Raw genomic sequence first — 18,526 nt, forward strand, 5'->3', positions numbered from 1 at the left:
TGATTCTAGTTGAAATACCGTATGGCTGTAGTTAGAGAGTTAGTAATTAAAATAAGAGTCTGACACGTGAATTTGAGCACAGCAGCCCTTTGATCCGGTCTTCTTGGTGTATAGGGGAGGGAACCGAGGTTCCACCTGGCCAGGGACTTGCTCCAACATGCATCCTTGTCAACAGGTAGAGCCAGCACTGGGTTTCTCTCTATGGAATCCCGTTGACTGCACTCATCACCTGCTGCTGTCCTCCCTCCATGGGGGCACAGCCTCAGAGGTGGCAGTCTGTTCAAACCCTACCATTTTGGGATTCTGAAGGACGGCAGCATCTTCTTGCTGTCATTTATATTTGAAAGTGGACTAGGTATTGATGCCACTCCCAAGATGTGCAACTCTGATTGAAAGACATGAACGGGTCAGCACAGACATGGGAGAACTATGCTGTGCTCAGCTGTTGTAGCCCTTGTGTTGTTTATTATTTTGACTCAGGTTTGTTCCTTTAAGAATTACGCTTTTCAGAGATACTGGCTGGAAGGACAGGCCTCCTTTCCTAGGTCCAGGGCCAGCCAGTTACTCCTGTGCTGAGCTCCCATGAACTGCAGCCAATGCCTCCCAGCTGACAAAGCAGCTTCTCAATGGTAAGTGTTTATGTTGCACTTTAGATTTGCAGAGTCCTTTCCCTAAGTTATTTCTTACCTCATTTTGGCGGGTGAGGAAACCAGAGCCCATCGAGGTGGTAACTGACTGGTCCAGAGTCATCTGACCAATTAGTGGCAAAGCTGATACAGGGGACTCAGAGCCTCTGAGTTTCTGGGTCATTACTTACCCAGTCAGTCATGCAGTTGCTCTAAAATATGTTCTGTGCCCCTCACCAGCTCCTTTGTCCCCTGACTTTAGCTGGCTTCTTTTAGAGTGGGCCGTAAAGCTCTCCTGTTTCAAAGCTGCAGCTTTTTTTTGTTTTTTATTGGTTGATCAGAAAGTTCTGAGTACCTACAGAAACTCCATCCCAGGCTGCTGCAATGTGGGACCTGTCCTAGGTCAACTTGAGTTGTGGTGTGGCCACAGCAGGCGGACGGAGTCTGACGTTTCTATTTAGGTTTTGGGGGAAAGACCAATGCCATTTCAGGATTATTAAAGATTTATGCATGGGAAGGGGATGAAGAATTTACATGAAAACATTGGCTGTTGCTTAAAGTTGATTAAAAAAATTCAACTAAAGAGCATTAAACATTTTGCGTCTAAAAGTTGAGAGGTTTTTGGCTTCCTTTTCGAACTTCACCAGTTGGGACACAGAGCTCTTTTCTTGCCAGTGAGGCAGAGAGACTTCATCGAGAATATTGAAAACTTTTACTATAGAAATTCCCACAAGAAATCTTACCATCTGTTTATTCTAGTGATTTTTTTCTTCACCTTGGGTTTAAAGATTTTTTTTATGACTCATTGCCCTTTTGACTTAAACGCATCTGCTAAGTACAGATGTTGGATGAGATTAGTATCTGTTTACCTGTCTTTGCATGATACTCTCTGAAAATAAAATCTTTCCTTTGCTCCCCTCTCCAATTGTGAATTTAATTAAGAAGATGAGCAGTTGTGTTTGGAGTATTCAATAGTCTGCCTTTCCAAACATTCCACGCAGCCTTTTGGATATTGATAAGTGTTTATTGTAGAACTAACAATACGGGCGAAACAGGAAGCAGCTCTTTGCTGGGTAGGATGCTCCGAGGCGCCCTCCACTCTCGGAGGGAACGCTCTTCAGCTGACTGAAGCAGGGAAGCCGAGCCAATCAGAGGCCGCTTTCCTAGCTCAGTCACCAGTCTGTGGTTGAGGAAGGGTTTTGCTTTTTGTGCTCTGTATTGGGAAGGCAGATAAAATGCCAGGTCTGGACTGCCTCTGGGGATAACCTCACCCTGTGGGATGTGAATGAATAGCATCTTGCCTGGTAAATCCACAGGAATTGATAAGGCAGGCGCAGTTCTCCCAAACAGGCCTTTTCTCTTTAAGCTCTAGCTGTGGTTTCTGCAGCAATTTTGTTTTTGCCTTGAAAGAGGTGCTCTGGATTATCAGACCTCCATGTATGACAATTTGTACCTGCATGGAATTGAAGACTCGGAGGCTGTAAGTATTTTCATAGATAGCTAATTCCCTCTCCCCTCCTCTTCCTCCTCCCACTATCCCCTTCACCGCACCCCCCCCCCTTCTTATTTCTTAGGCAACGCAGGGAACATGGAGCAGAAAGCTAACATCATTCTGGGGCTTGCTGGCTGCTATGTAAATGTTCTCTGTGTAGTTTGTAGGTAACTGAAATTATTTATTGTCAAGCAAAAAACAAATTAGGGTGATGGCAAAGCATCTTAAGAGTGTAGGCTGTTTGAATTTATACATTACCGGGTCTACATTTGATCTCTCCAGGGTTAACTGCTCCTTGTAGACTGGTTTAAACTATGCAGAAAGTGCCTATGTTTTTCAATAGCAGGGTTCATAGAAAAGCCTCATTCATTATATAATATACATTGTTTGTTGAGCTAGCATGAATGGAAGTTCCTAAGCTGTAGCTGTATTATTATGTGCTTTCTGGCCAAATAAGCAGTGCAGATCTACTGCTTCTTTGTTAAGGAAATCAGATGCAAGGATTGTGGCCATACAGCACCCCAGTGCAGAGGCAGTGGGCAGTGTTCCTATACTCTACCTTGGAAGAGTGAAGTAGACTCACATGTGTTTTGGGATAGAGAACTGGACTCCTTCTCCCCCCTAGGTCAGGTTCATGCAATCTATTAAAATCAGGTTGAAATAATTTCCTGAAATCCCTAAAATCATACCACAGACTGCTAGCTTTTGAATATAGGGTAAAGCTGATAATTGAGTCTTTTGACTCTTGCTGGTGGTAGTTCCTATGTTTTTCATCAATTCACAGAAACCTCGCGAGGTAGAATGGTTGAGGGTGGTTAATGGGAAGTGCTGTGAGGAGTCTGAATTTTATGGGAGTGCAGTGCCATACATGTTGCTACATTTGAAACAGGAGTGTGTTATATAAGATTCTCTGGCTAAACCACCAAATAAACAGGTTATAACAAAAGAAAAAAAAAAACCCTGTGGTATACGTCAATGCAGACATATATGTCTAATGATGTGCTATCCATGAAAGATAGGAATCCTCAGTTCTGTAAAGGCATTCTGTTTTTCCTTCCTGTCTGTGTGTTTGCTCTAACTCTAACTCTGTTTCTGCAAAGTCTCTCTGCATGTTGCCCAACGTGCTCATAAATGATCAGACTGTCAGTGTATTGCAAGGGACCATAGTCTAAAACATTGGCGGCTGAAATCAAGAAGGTCAACACTTGCAGGTGGGGTGGGGGAATGGTAAAGGCAATTATAGGAGTTCAGTAAGCCAGCTTCTTGGGCTGGGTTCTCCAGAAGGCCTGATCACTTCTTCTACGCTTCTCTGCTCACTCAGTTATGAAACCTGTGATGCCTTGTGAATGATAAGTTTTATTTTCGGCCATTGATGTTAAACTTGAGCAGGCAGTGTGTTGCACCGAAGTGGACTGGAGTCATTTTAGAAATGCCTGTAGAAACTGGCTGCTGGGAAGAGTTGGCTAGGAACTAATATATCCAGCTCCTTGTTCTCCAGAACTGTATAAATTTCAGATGCACTGGTTCAGAGGGGGAGCCATTATAAGTATGAAAACATTTTATTTTATTATTATTTTTTGCCTTTGGGTCCAGTCTCACAGGACAGCTGAGTTTTTCTGTAGGATGGGAAGTGAAGAGTGCAGTGACTTGACTCGGTGGCGGTAGTTGATGGCGGGTAGTGCTAGGTACTGCAGTGCTGTACTCCTGGTGACTCAGTGGTGACCAGCAGGCTGAGATCCTCCGGGCTGTGCACATCCGTGGAGGTGAGGAAGGTGGGAAACGTGAGGAGTGGAGATGGGCATCTGGCAAATCCTCAGCTGAGAGTATAGGAGGCTTTCAGGTGGGCGGGATTGAAACCGTGTCACATAAATCAGAGGGGAAGACAGAGATGTTCGGAGGGGTGAACTGACTCTGAATGCTCATTTGAGTTTATTTGTTTTTATAAGGAAGAATAATGTGATGTGTTACCCAAGATGGTGTGAACAGAGCTTCAAGCCAATGGAGAAGACTAGGCCTAAATAGCTGACCTGGTGAAGTGACACATAAAGCCACACCTGGAGTGCCACCTCCTCAGCAGTCTTTCTCAGTGCCAATGCATTTATGGCTGTAAGTGTGGGGGGTTGTCCAGATGGAAGCAGAGCTCTCGGAACAGGTCTGGTGGATAGGCGTGGAAAGGCTTTTCTCAGATGGCCAGCTGCAGTCCGAGAATATACAGGCACTAAAAGCTGAGTACGGCACTTCGGTGGGGGGTGGGGGCTGGGGAACCATCCGCATATGTCCTACCACTCTGTGCTGTTGAAAATGTCTTTGTGGGGTGTGTGGGGGTTCACCTGTGATAAGCGATTATTTTCAATGTTTTCACACAGTAAGCTTGTAATAAGATCATCTTGCCTAGGGGCTATTTTATTCCGAACAAGAATAAAACATTATTATACACTGTTAGCACCTCACTTCCCCACAGTGGGAGAGAGATTTTGGTACTGTGATGCAAGGCCTTTCTTAAGAGTTTGGTCCAAAAGTAGATATTATGCTCCCAGTGCCCTAGATTTTAGTTTGTAACCTCCGTGTTTCACATACTCTCTATATGAAGAGAGAGGAAAAAGAAACATGCCGAAGCACACTCGAGTCTGGCATTTTAGATTCTTGAGTCCTGTGGAGCCTTTTTGGGCAAGTCCATTAACTTCTGCTTTGGTGTCCAGGAGGATAGTTAAGAATCTGGATTAGAAGGAAGTGCAAAAGATCATTCATTCGGTGCCTCACAGCAGGGCCCTGCTTCCAAATAGGAGATTTCACACAGAGCATCACCTTACTTCTTGTGTTACCTTGACATGGAAGATGGAGTGTGTGCTTCCAGGTGAGCCCATACCTAGCCCAGGCTTGTTCCAGTGGATCGTGTACATCGACTCTTCCTACATTGGCTGCTATTTAAGAGCTGCCTCTTCTACTTTCACTGTCCCCCACTGTGTCTTAATAAAAGTCCTGGCTACCAAGAGTTTTTTCATGGACTGAGCCCCCCATGTACACTATACTATGTGTTTTCATCTGATTTGCAGTAGATTTCATTAGACCTGCTCTTTAATGTGTACACATATTTCATAAATGGATTCATTGTGTATTTTGATGTTAGTGGAATTATTCTGGGAATAGATTTATTTTTCGTTCATCAGGTGTATTACACAAACCGAGGGATGTTCTTATGGGGATCCATGGAAGCACAAGAGAAAGTTACCAAAAACCTACCATCCAGAAATAGTCACTGTTAATATATTGCTACACACCCTTTCAGATGATCAATCCACATATATGTAAATAGGTCAGTCTCAACCTGCTACTGTGTGTTGCATCCTATTCTGTTAAATGCTGTTCTCACTTGAGAAAAATGTTGAGCATGCTAGGACTAGACCTGGCCTGCACAGGAGATGCTTTGCAAAACTGAAAGCTCCTACATGGACCTTCTGGAATTGTGAGCAGCTTGAAATATAGATTCTTAGGGTATATTGTAAAGTGATGCCGGGGTTAGTTGCACATAGAATTAATAGTTCATTTCTCTGACACAATTGCTTCCGTTTCCAAGTGCTTAAATTCTAAAGCATTTAGAAGGAGAGACCTGATCTTTTCCTGTGAAAAAGATGATCAGATCATCATTCAGGGCAATTTCCAGAGAGGAAAATGTAGTCTTTAAGTGTTTTCAGTAATAGAAAGGAATCATAATATATTGATTAATACTGTTAGAAATTTAATGTATATAAAAGTTACAGCAAAAGTAAATTTTACAAACTTAATATGTATATATAACAATATGTGAGTATATATATAAAAGCACATGTTTAAATTTACATATACCTACACATTGTAAGGACAGCTTTGTGTTAGTTATTTAAACTATTTATTTTCTATAAGCTGTGGAACTATGTATGTTTGTCTCAATGTCTGTGCACCTCTGCATGCATATGTACTGTTCATCCTCGTACCTTCACCTACATTCATATACAGATATGTTCCATGCATCACTAATTGATGGTTAATGCTAAGTGGGAGATTTCTACTGTGGAGCTTTTGGAGAAGGAAAATTAGCTGCTTTTGATATGAACAAAGATACCCAAGAGAGTTGAAAGACAGCGCAGCCACAGAGAATAAAGAATTGCTCCTTTCAAAGATATAGTAAAGTTATTTTAAATATGAAGATATGTCCTTGTGCTTGCTAGGGAGGCGGATAAACTTCAGACAGAAGGATTTATATGTTTAGGGGCATTCGGAAGACACTTTAGGGATTTAAGGATTAGATTTCTTTTGGAAACAAGAAGGCCAGAGGTCTCTGTGGTTTGGTGGATCAGAGCATCCCTTCTGGGGTCAAAAAGTCTTTCTGGCCTATTTATAGAGAATGAGGACTGAGAATCCAAGGGCTGGATGTTGGCATCTCTGACCAGAGAAGAAAACCAAACGTTGCTCCTGGTTTGTGTAAGGAATTTGACTCAGAAAATCAACTTGCTTTACTCAGCTGAGCTGTGTTGGTGTTTGGCTAGGATGTGTTAAGTAAATGATGACCAGGGCTTTCTCTTCAATCAGCAGTGATGGTTTTCTAAAATATAGATTGAAATTATTTCTAGATATAACTGGCATGGAGCCAAAGAGAGAAATTCCTTGAATCGATCAGATCCCATGAATTTGCTGTTCCAGCTTGTCAATCTTGCTGCTTTCTTGTTAATTTTCTGTTTTTGAGTCACAGAGGCAAGAATTTGGATTAATCCTCACCAGGTACTTCCATGTCTCTTTTTCTGCTGCTGTTATTATTATTATTATTAGATTATGATGAGTCAATCCAGGATTTTAGAATAAGGTCCTGTGACTCCCTTTGTATATACTCAATGAACATTCCATTATTCTGTGGTGCAAGACATTCTGTATGAGGGTCAGCAATAACTGTGAAAAACCATTCTTTTAGGGTGAAGGTGAGGAGGTTCCCATTGCCTTAACTCTTCTCTTTCTATGGGGTTCAGCTTGGACCTTATTTCTATGTGGACAGTTCTCCCATTCTGGTCACTATCTCCCCTTTACTGTCTCTTACCCAGATGAACAAGGCCACCTAAGGAGGACAAGAGGATATAACTGGACAAGAGGATATAACTGGATGGGTTATCATTTTTCATTCTCTTCTCTTCCCTCTCCCACTAGTCCTTTAAAATAATCATCAAGCCATGAACTCAGATATCCATGATGTTAAGTTGAAAATTGTACCAAGGAAGCGCTATAGATACAGGCTCTGTGTTCTCATCTACATCGGCTGATTTAGGGGCCTTTCATGTGGTTGCATCAGGCTCTGGCGGCTGTGAAAACAGCAACAGCTGTAACCTGCCACACTAGAAAAAAATAAATTCATTAGGTGAATCCCTGAGTTCTCACAGGAGGCTGGGGCACTGCTGTGTAAAGCTAGTGCCCTGTCCTCAGAACAACTTAGTGTGTAAAACCTAAGGGAGCTTACAGTTCCTATAAAATAATGACAACTTTGAGCTTTTTAAGACTTTGAAGGGCGTGAGTCTAAGATAAAATTGTGTGGCTATTTTTACAGTACGTATTGGTATGCCAAAAGAAGGTAGCCCAGATAGCTCACGTGACAATTTTTGAGGTCTAAATAGACCAATACTTGCTCTTGCTCTACATTTTATATTTTATAACATAACTGTATAGTTTTAGTTATAAATATTTTCCTCTCTTTTTAAATAGTGCCACATTGTTAGTACTTCCTGTGTCCTTTTTTTTTCTTTTGTGTCTGGCATCAGAAATACTGAAAAATCTTATATTTAAAACAGGATGTTCTGAATTTGCTTTTACCCTTTTCATTTAGAGGAGTTGATCCAAGGGATCCACTCGGACATGGAGATTGGCGACTGTCAAATTACTCAGGAGCTTGTCTGTGTAGTTTGTAAAAAAAAACCAGTTCTCTTATTTTGCCTTTCTTATGCCTGTTATTCCTTAATCTCTCTCTTCTTTTTAGCCTGAGCATCATATAGGAAAAAGATTCTGACCTTCAGTGTCACTACTCTATTGGCAGCTTTGTTGAAAAGTTTGGTGAGTGATAAGGTTGTAGTTGAAATTGTTTCTAGATCTTTTTAAATCTCCATAAAACTTAAAATTTTTTGTCTTCTATTGGGCATATCTATCAGCCAGGAAAATTTCAGGTTTACTTTTTGTACTTTGTATTATGAAAAAATGGTGTAGTATAATAGTGTCATGATAAAAAGTGGAGACAGACCAGGTGTGGTGGCTCATACCTGTAATCTCAGCACTTTAGGAGACACAGGTGGGCAGACTGCTTGAGCTCAGGAGTTTGAGACCTGTCGGGGCAACATGGCAAAACCCCATCTTTACAAAAAAAATAAAACTAAAAAAATTAGTGGGGCATGGTGGCGTGTGCTTGTAGTCCAAGCTACTCAGAAAGCTGATGCGGGAGGATCGCTTGAGCCCAGGAAGTTGAGGCTTCAGTGAGGTGTGATCTTGCCACTACACTTCAAGCTTTGTGACAGAATGAGACCCTGTCTCAAAAAAAAAAAAAAAAAAAAAAAAAAGGTGGAGTCAGTGCCGTATTGCCAGGGATTGAATCCTGACTTTCCCTTTCCTACTTTGTGGCTGTGGGTATATTTTTTCAACTTTCTGTGCTGTTGTTTCCTCATGCCTGTCAATAATAATTGAACTTACTTTTTGGGTGGTTTTGAAGATTAAGTTAGTTAATGTGTATAAAGCCCTTAAAATCAGATAAATATTATCTGCCATTATTGTTATACATATAATGAAAATACTTACAGTTTCAGTAACTAAATATGCTCCTTCCTCTATAGGTTCTGTTAGTCCCACCAAATTTTTTGGTTTATTTTCAGAGCCCTTGCATGATTTTAGACAGTGATTTCCAAAAATCTTATAGTGGTAGACAGGTAAAAGAATTCAGTAATCCCCAAAGACCTTATGATTAGTTCGTTGTATTTTGTTTTAGAAAAGCAGGTGGTAAAGTGTAATTGAAAGAACACTGCGAGGCCAGGCACAATGGCTCAGGCCTGTAATCCCAGCACTTTGGGAGGCTGAAGTGGGTGGATCACGATGTCAGGAGTCCGAGACTAGCCTGGCCAAGATGGTGAAACTCCGTCTCTACTAAAAATATAAAAATTAGCTGGGCATGGTGGTGTGCGCCTGTAATCCCAGGTACCCGGGAGGCTGAAGCAGGAGAATCGCCTGAACCCCGGGAGGCGGAGGTTGCAGTGAGCCAAGATCACGACATTACACTTCAGCCTGGGCGACAAAAGCGAAACACCATCTTTAAAAATAAATAAATAAAAGAAAAAAATAAAAATAAAAAGAAAGAACGCTGGGAGTTGGAAATCTTGGTCTTTGCCACTTCTTAACAGTGATCGTGGTCTAGTCACTTAATCTCGACTGTAGTCCTCAGTTTTTCCCTCGTATAAAATGAAGACGTTTGAGTAGATCATTTTCTAAGGTTTCTTCACATGCAAAATTTTGTACTTTTTGCTGATAAGCAGTTTCTTCAGTTAAGATAAAAATGTCACCATATGCCATTTGCTTTTTGAAGTGATCAATTACCATGGTGTTTTGTACATACTGGGTAAGGTGTCAGTGTTTGGACCTTGAGTCTGGATGTTTGGCCTTTTCAGTTTCTTTGATGGAAGCAGGTATGTGTGGTGCATATCTTTGAGTGGAGTAGATGTTTGAAAAGGAAAATGTTTTATTTAAGACTTTTCATTCTAGAAGCCAAAAAGGATGCTTTGTCTATTGCTCGTTCGCTTGCCAATACCCACGGTGCACTTCCAGCCCACAGTGATTTGAGCTTGGAAACACTTGAGTCTCATCTCTAAGAAAAAAAAATCAAAAGCAAAAGCTTTCTGAGAAGTAAATTTCTCCTAACTCTTACTGATGATTGAGGAAAGGTAATTCTGCTTTAAATTATTTTTCCTTCTTGGCTAAGGTATCTGAGCTCTATACTACCAAGAGTATTGATATAAAAATATTTAAAATTATTGTTTTGTGATTATCCTGCCTAATAATCAAGAATATTTGTTGTTCAGTGTTTTCTTGCTTTACAGAATTTTCCTCAGCTCATTATGATTATCCTTTGGGATGTCTTAAAACCAATAATTCATCAGTTGAAAAAACCCTGGGAATATAATCAATTCTAGGAGACATTCATTAATTTTAAAAGTCATTCATTACTTTTAAAAGGAATAATTGTGCCTCACCTGGTTAAGTTCCCTCTATGATAAGGTGAAAGGATGCAAAGATGAGAGAGAAAACATCAGTCTTGACTTGAGCCCAATCTCTCAAACATGCCTTTAAATAATGTTTGCATGAAGTAAGGGTAGGAGGCAAATATTTATCAAGCTAGAAAACTATGGCGAATGTCATGCTAAAGTGGTTAGTACATAAACAGATTAGTTCCCTAGCTTATTTCCAAAGAGTTATTATTGATAATTTAATATCTAATTTCAGATGATATCCTGGAGATTAATGTCTTAGGGTTTACTTGATTCAGTGGTTCTATTGATCCAAGTGATAGAATTAAGAACCTATTTATCAAATTTTCAAATCATCTCACTTGATCATGTTGTTAATGCTTCGAATATAGAAACGGAACCAAGGTGAAGTTGATAAGGTAGGGGAGCACAGAACATTTAATTATGATGCACAGGGCCCTTTGTGAAGTGCTAGGATATTGCAGAGCAGGGTAAGTAATGAAAGCACACAGATCAAGGAACGCTGAGTAGACATTAGATTTCAGAAAGAAAAGACCACATGATAGTCATGTTTCATATTTAATTACCTAAAAATCAAAAATTTGGTACATAAAACATAATACATATTCTTAGAGTGCCAATGACAGTGTTCTTCTGTATTGTAAAAATCCCTAAAGCCATATTTTGTACTTTATTGATCCAAAGGCACACTTTTCCTCCCATATTTAACATGTCTAACACAGGGCTACATCTTAAAACTAATGTTGTCTTGCAGTTTTATTGGCAGCTTTTTCCCGTTAGTGGTACATAATCTAATGTTGAATCTTAAAAATATTGATATCTCAAATTCAGTGACATGGGAGTATTTGGGTGAAAATCTTTAAACAATACAAAACTATAGGGTGTAAAAAATTAGTCTTCCTTGATGACTTCCTAATCTGCTCTCCTCCCCACTGGTAGCCATTCTTAACAATTCAGTGGATATCCATTTCTATGCATTGACAAACAGGAATATTTAGAAAAATGTACTTACAAGCAACCTTGTCATATTTGTAATCTTTAAAAATGCAAATAAGATCATAATAAATATTATTATTCTGACTTGCTTTCTTTACCTAAAAATGTACTGTGGATATTTTTTTCATATTAATTGATTCTTTTTAATAAAAAGTTAAATAATTGCTGTGCAGTGTGGTTTAGCCATGATGAATTTTTCCCACTGATAGAGGTTTAGACTGTTTCTTGTTTTTCAGTCCTACAGATAAATGCTACAGTTAACATTCCCCACACCCCCCCCCCTTTTTTTTAAGACAGAGTCTTGCTCTGTTGCCCAGGTTGGAGTGCAGTGGCGCAATCTCGGCTCACTGCAACCTCTGTCTCCCGTGCTCAAGCAGTTCTCCTGCCTCAGCCTCCCGAGTAGCTGGGATTACAGGCGTGTGCCACCATGCCCAGCTAGTTTTTGTATTTTTAGCGGAGACGGGAATTTCACCATGTCGGCTAGGCTGGTCTCGAACTCCTGACCTCAGGTAATCCACCCGCCTTGGCCTCCCAAAGTTCTGGGATTACAGGCATAAACCACTGTGCCTGGCCCAACATTCTTTTACATGAATCTTTGTGTACACTTGGAGCATTTCTCCAAAACAGCTTCTTAGAAGTAAAATTACTGGATCAAAGGATTAACACATTTTAAGATGTATATATATTGGTGAGCTTTGTAAAACATTTTTCCATTATACATTCTTTTTTGGTTCAGAAAAAAACCAATTTAGTTCAGCCTTTTTAACTTGACATACAAGACTTCAAAGAAGTTTCTTGATTGTGGAGAGCAACTTTAGGATATGACCTCCAGATTCTGTAGGAAGAATTTATTTACTGTCTGTTGTAATAATTTGGTTTAAAAATAACACACAAAAATGTGGGAAGTTTCACATGCCCTCATCGTATCAAAGATGAAACAGCTGAGGCCCAGAGAGATTAGGCCACTTGTTTAGAATGACGCAGTCTGTAGTAGAACTGGACCTAGGGCCTTCCTCACATTTCTTTTTATTTTTTTGAGACAGAGTCTTGCTCTGTCACCTAGGCTGGAGTGCAGTGGCTGGATCTCAGCTCACTGCAAGCTCCGCCTCCCGGTTCACGCCATTCTCCTGCCTCAGCCTCCCAAGTAGCTGGGACTACAGGCGCCCGCCACCACGCCCGGCTAATTTTTTGTATTTTTAGTAGAGACGGGATTTCGCTGTGTTAGGCAGGATGGTCTCAATCTCCTGACCAAGTGATCTGCCCGCCTCGGCCTCCCAAAGTGCTGGGATTACAGGTGTGAGCCATTGCCCCCGGCCCACATTTCTTTCTAGAGCAATATTCTTTTTATGATGCCAAATTCCAAGGGTTAGTACTATAAAAAAACTGGAATAAACCTGAAGAGTGGTATAATCATATTATATGTATGGTGCCTGACAGCTTACAAAACAGCTGGGAGTTGGGAGAATCTCCAAAACAGAGATCAGATTGCTCTCTGACCCAAATGGTGAGAACTTTATCTACTTGGAGACCAGATTTGCTTCCCAATTTCTTTCAAGCTTTTGTTGATGTTGCTTTATGATGTGGTTTGAAGTCCCAAGTTGTTGATGGATTAGAATGATAATACACCCATAAAACTTAAATGAACATAAAATTGCAATGCTAGAGAATGTCACAAAGAGGTTTTGTGTTTTAGGAAAATGTTAGCGTTCTCATGATTTGTATGCAGGTCTTGATGACATTTGCAAGTTACTGCTACATTTGGCCTTAGCCATGAGCATCCGAATTTCATTTTTATTCTCTGCCTTTCTCATTTACGATTCATCTCCATGAGCTTCCAATTCAAAGAAACATTTGCATGATTCAGTAGCAATATTTTTTAAAAGGTAAAAGGAATAGCAGTATTTGTAAAAGGTACGAGGAACTGTAAGTTCTGGGGGTGGGGGTGGAGAGTGTCCCCTACAACATGTTCAAATCAGGATAAATTGAGAGGATTTAAAAAAATCAAAAGGTATTGGTAGGGTGAAGGAAACCAGTGCTGTACCCCCATGGCTAGTAAGTGCAGAGTTGTGAGCACTCCTAGAAAGGGTGTGGTTATAGGCACCTGGGAAGACTGAATTATGTCCAGAAAGCTACCTTGAGAAGGACACAGCTTTCCCTGTAGATGGATACAGCCAACTTTGAAGCATCCCACAAGGGGGAAGCCAGAGAATAAATACCCCAATCTTATTCTCCCTTACTCTGATCCCTGCTAGGGTGCCTTTTGGCCAAACTCAACCAGAAACCAAAGAGCAGAGCTTACAGGTTAGACACGCAGTGCAACAGCAGAGTGGGGAAGGATGAAGGGTGGTTTAGAGAGGTGATTTGGTTCCATCTGTATTACTGTATTGTCTGAGTGTATATTCACATAAGTTGATGAAATCATACAATTTGAAGACATTCTTTTTTTTTGAGACAGAGTCTTCCTCTGTTGCCCAGTCTAGAGTGCAGTGGTGCAATCACGGCGCACTGCAGCCTCGGACCTCCTGGGCTGAAGTGATCCTCCCACCTCATTCTTTTGAGTAGCTGGGACTACAGGTGCATGCCATCACACCTGGCTGGTTTTTAATTTTTTTGTAGAGGAAGGGTCTCACTGTGTTGCCCAGACTGATCTCGTACTCCTGGGTTCAAGCAATCCTCCTGCCTCGGCTTCCCACAGTGCTAAGACTATAGCCATGAGCCACTACGCTCAGCCTGAAGCCACTCTTAAAGCACACCTCTGAAGATGCAGGTGAAGCTCTAAAGGAGCTGTTGTTGGTCATCTTCCACTGGAGATGTGTGTTGGCTTTCATGTGTGGGAATAGTTTCACTGCAATCTATCTCCTGGGTTTTCATTCCTGTACTGTTGCTTTGATGAAGACCTTGAGCACTTCAACAAAATGTCCAGCAATGGGAGCAAATAAAAGATTTAAATGTTAGTTTTGTGGAGAAAGCTTGAGAAGCTAAGCTAAAAGGGCTTCCATGATTGCCTTCAAATACCCAGAGGCCTCTGCGGAGAATGAGAAGATAAAGGAGCGTGTGAATGAGACCAACTTGTGGCTTAGATGTGCTCCATTGCCATGGCCAGGCCAGAATAATTTTCAGGATCTCTCTAAATGTCATCACATTGTGATTCCCACCACATATAACAGTGAGAGGAGTGGGGGGAACAGGGATTAGCAATGTGAGATTTTACAGTTCTGATGACGCCTCCTTATTAAAAGATATATTGACTGGGCAGGGGTAGGAGTGCTGAGAGGAGCATTTCCTTTACATGGATGATAGTAGCTTGGAGGCCAAGTCTTGCCATTTTTAGTCAAGCTAAAACAGACCCCACGTGTCTCTATTTAAAAATCAACTCTGGCTACTGGTTTCACAGTGTGTAAAATGTGTGAAAATCCATTGATGTACATGTATGATATCTGCACATTTCTATATATGTGTTATACTTTAATTAGAAATTTGGGGAGTATCTTTTGGGGAAACAAGTGAAACTAGTGGAATTCTGAAAGCTGTGATCAGGATTAAGATGGATATAATCAAGGCCCTTTCTTTCCATTGCTAAGACTTGCACAATGTAGAAGGGAGGAGATTCATGCACTCACTAGATGCTGGAATCCTGAGTGCAGAAAGAGCGCTAACCCTTGACTGGTGGACCAGTTAGCCAAGGATTGGGACACGTGACCCATCACTGGGACGTGGGAAGAGCATGCGCCTCCAGTCTCTGAAACAGAAGGTGCTCTCATTGGTGATGCTCATGATGGCCTTTTGCTTCACTGCCCTCCCTGGGACCGATCGCAGTAGTGGTGGTCATGTGCCCAAGCCAGCAGATGCCTCACCTCTCTGAATAGCCAGGATTCTTAAGGTAAGGCGAACTAAGGGGAAGTAGATTTTCTCCTTGCTTTTAGCAGTGTCTGCAGGGTCAGAGCCAGGCTGTTCTCAGTGGTGAGAGCTGGTCCTTATGCTTACGGAACTGTGCCAATGGCCACAGCAGTCAATTCCAGTAATAAGGAATAAAATCATTGCCATGAGTTTCAGTTGTGTTTTATTTTGATAAGATTCTAAGGTTCAGATGTTTACTCCTGGGAGGGTGTGTGCTTGGCATATGGTATACAGAGACACTCACTGGAGAGATACTGCATGAGTCTTTATATGTAAGGGGTTTTATGAAAGCTAAGCTAGCATACATATTATATGAACACTGCTTGTATTGTTTCATTTTCACAGTTTCAGGACATAAAATAATCTACTTAAAATTGATTTCTAATTTTTATAACTCAAATTCTTAAATTATTCCTAGTGTAGAGTGCAGCGTTATAAGAAGGGTGAGGCAGATCTTATAACTGAAGTACACTGTTACCATTTGTTATGGGTGCTTTTCATCAGCTGTAATATTTTGAATAAATGTGTGTGTGTTAAACTCCTTGAATCAGAGCTACAATATAAAGAACTATGCAAATTATGCAAGATATTATAATAGGATTTTATTAAGATTGAATAGTATGTTGGTAAATATGATATTGTTCTGCTTTGGTTTTGAAATTACACAGGCATAAAAGTAGCTAAAAAAAAAATTGTTCATCCCACATTCCAAATACAAGGTAGGTAAATTTACCCCCAAAATTTAAAAGCAAAAAAGAAGAGTAGGATACAAATAAGATAGAAAAAGAATGAGAAATGCATAATCTAGATTCTATGAATGTTTTGATTTATATTGCTTTTAACTAAAATATGTTCTGGCTGTAAGATGTACAACTAGTTGTTAGATTTTTCATTTGAGTGCTGCATTTACATAGAGAAGCTGGCTTTCAAAATGCCAGCCAGCAGCCAATTCAAATGTGGAAGATTTGAGTCTAACTTAGTGACTAGTTTTGTAAGATGTCTTGAGGAAGTTGGGGGAAGGGTATGCATGGGACACCTTGTTCTGGAAACTCAGCCAGAATTTTGTCAGCTGTGATTCATCTGATTCTTAGGGTATTCGAATTTCCAGTTCTTAATTTAGAGCTTGCAAAGATACTGTGAACACAAAGCCTCACCTCCATGTATTTAATGGAAGATGTATAGTTTTGAAGTTCCAGATTGCCTTCCTGCAGAAAATGAGAACATTCAGCAGGCTGTGGCTATAAACTATATCATTTCTTTAGAAGTGTAAAAAGTGTCCATGATCCTACCAGCATTTGTGTTAAATGACTTCTGAGATGCTCTAATCAAGGATGTTGATAGACTTTGGAAGCATTTCCCAGTTTACTGATTGGGCCTTCCTCGAGGTCCTTAGACTCCAAGCAATTATTGGACCTGTCTGCTATACTGGGAACAGATCAGACACTGATAGGTAGTTCTTTTCATTGTACCTACACTTAAAAATACCTAGCGTCCTATTTGAAAGGAGCCCCTTTTCTGTGATCACACATTGTATGGATGTTTTGCAGAACATACTGTGACAGAAATTATTTGCAGTAGGTAATTGGGAGCCATTGACAGATTTTTAAACTGGTTTGATCAGCTGTGCATTGGTCAGGGTGGAAGATGGATTTGAGGAGAGAAAGAATTCAGGTAGGGAGTCCAAATAGAAAGCTGTGGAAATAGTACACGTGTGAGCTGATGGAAGCCTGAACTAGGGCAGTAGTAGTGGGGATAGAGAGGAGGAGGTGAACTGAAAAAATATTTAAGTCATAAATGCATCAGGTTTAATGACTAATTAGCTTACAAAGGAAGAGGAACTCCCACTTTTGGCTTAGGTGACTGACTGGTTGGACAGTGATGCCACTGAGATTGGGAAACTAGGCCATTTTTTCTGGTATCTTTTCCGCTGACCCTGGGGATCTCAGGTTAGAAGCCAGGTCCAGGATTGAAGTCCTCAATCCTTTAGCCATTGGTTTCTGGCTAAGAAAGTTACTGACTTCATCCCAAGATCATGAAATAGTTTCGTTCTGGACAGCTGGGACTCCCAGTGACCAGGAACTTGCTGCTGAATAATCGGGTTATGGCTCTATCCGTTCTGGGCCTGTACCCATCCTTATATACCCTATTATGCCCTGTTTGGAAACTACAGAGGAAGCTTGCCATGTATTATACTTTTCCATTAAATGTTTCTTTTTCTATTTAGAAGTAGATTGTAACATTTCCCAGAGTCTCTCATACTTCCTATATGTGGTAGATGAGTTTCTAGCCATTAATTTAGTGTGCCTGTTGATACATGTGAAAAAAACAGGTTCCTAGTCAAATAAGCTTGATAATCACCATACTCTGTCCCTTTCTCAAAAGATTCACAGCACCCAATAACCCACTAATATCTCTTAGCATTCTGCAATAAATAAACCAATTAAATTTTATTTAACCCAAAGATATCCCAAACTTACTTGATCTCAGAACCCATTTTTTTCCTTAAAGAATACCTATTAAGTACTTGAATAACTAGTATACTGCAGAATACAATTAGGGAAATGCTGGTTTAGTTATTTACACCAGGCCTAATAATCACTGCAGACCATCTCAGTGGGAAAGGATTTTGTGGGATTGAGTGAAGTTAACGTTAAATAAATACAGTATATATATTTCTGGGACCTCCCTCTTAGGAGACTTTGATTCAGTTAGTTTGGAGTAAGGCTGAGGATTCATATTTTTGGCAAACGCTCCCCAAATCACTTTCATGTAAATTCTTTGAGAAATACTGGGTCAAATTATTGTCTTGGTCAGCTCGAGAGTTTGTGACAGTGCACAGCACTTAGTTTCCCTGTTCTTTGAGGTTCCTGTCCACTTATTTGGGGTGGTAAGCACTTTGAAGTATGAATGTCTTTCTTTAAATAAAATGTAATTGGTTTATTCATCTCCCTATCCTTACTCTACCCTTGCTTGCCTTGTGTGCTTGCCTCAAGACAGGCACTCAATAAATGGTTGTTGGAATGAATTGAAATTCAATGACTTTAATTCCTCCAGGAATCAAGAGGAATCTAGGGAATGGTCAGAAATGATTGAACACAATATATTTATCAGGGATTCCCAAGGGACATGCACACACACACACACACACCCCCACACCCCCACACACCACACATACACCGACACACACACACACACACACCACACATACACCCACACACACCACACATACACCCACACACCACACACACACATACACCCAC

The 18,526-nt window shown here is 40.6% G+C and overlaps 1 protein-coding gene across 4 annotated transcripts in view; it reads left to right on the plus strand.

Moving 5' to 3' along the window:
• Positions 1 to 18,526, plus strand: part of CACNB4 (calcium channel, voltage-dependent, beta 4 subunit) — a 267,917-nt gene that overhangs the window by 123,933 nt on the left and 125,458 nt on the right. Inside the window, exon 1 of one of the 4 annotated variants that reach the window (XM_011943049.1) lies at positions 1,804 to 2,106. The exons of the other annotated variants lie outside the window; for them this stretch is intronic. Coding sequence (XP_011798439.1) covers positions 2,062 to 2,106 — 45 coding nt within the window. The 5' untranslated portion in view covers positions 1,804 to 2,061. Of the gene's footprint in view, positions 1 to 1,803; positions 2,107 to 18,526 lie in introns of those variants that run through there. 4 annotated transcript variants of the gene reach the window in all.

This window comes from Colobus angolensis, unplaced genomic scaffold (genome assembly GCF_000951035.1).
Source record: "Colobus angolensis palliatus isolate OR3802 unplaced genomic scaffold, Cang.pa_1.0 Scaffold215, whole genome shotgun sequence".
In the NCBI taxonomy this organism is placed as follows: Eukaryota; Metazoa; Chordata; class Mammalia; order Primates; family Cercopithecidae; genus Colobus; species Colobus angolensis.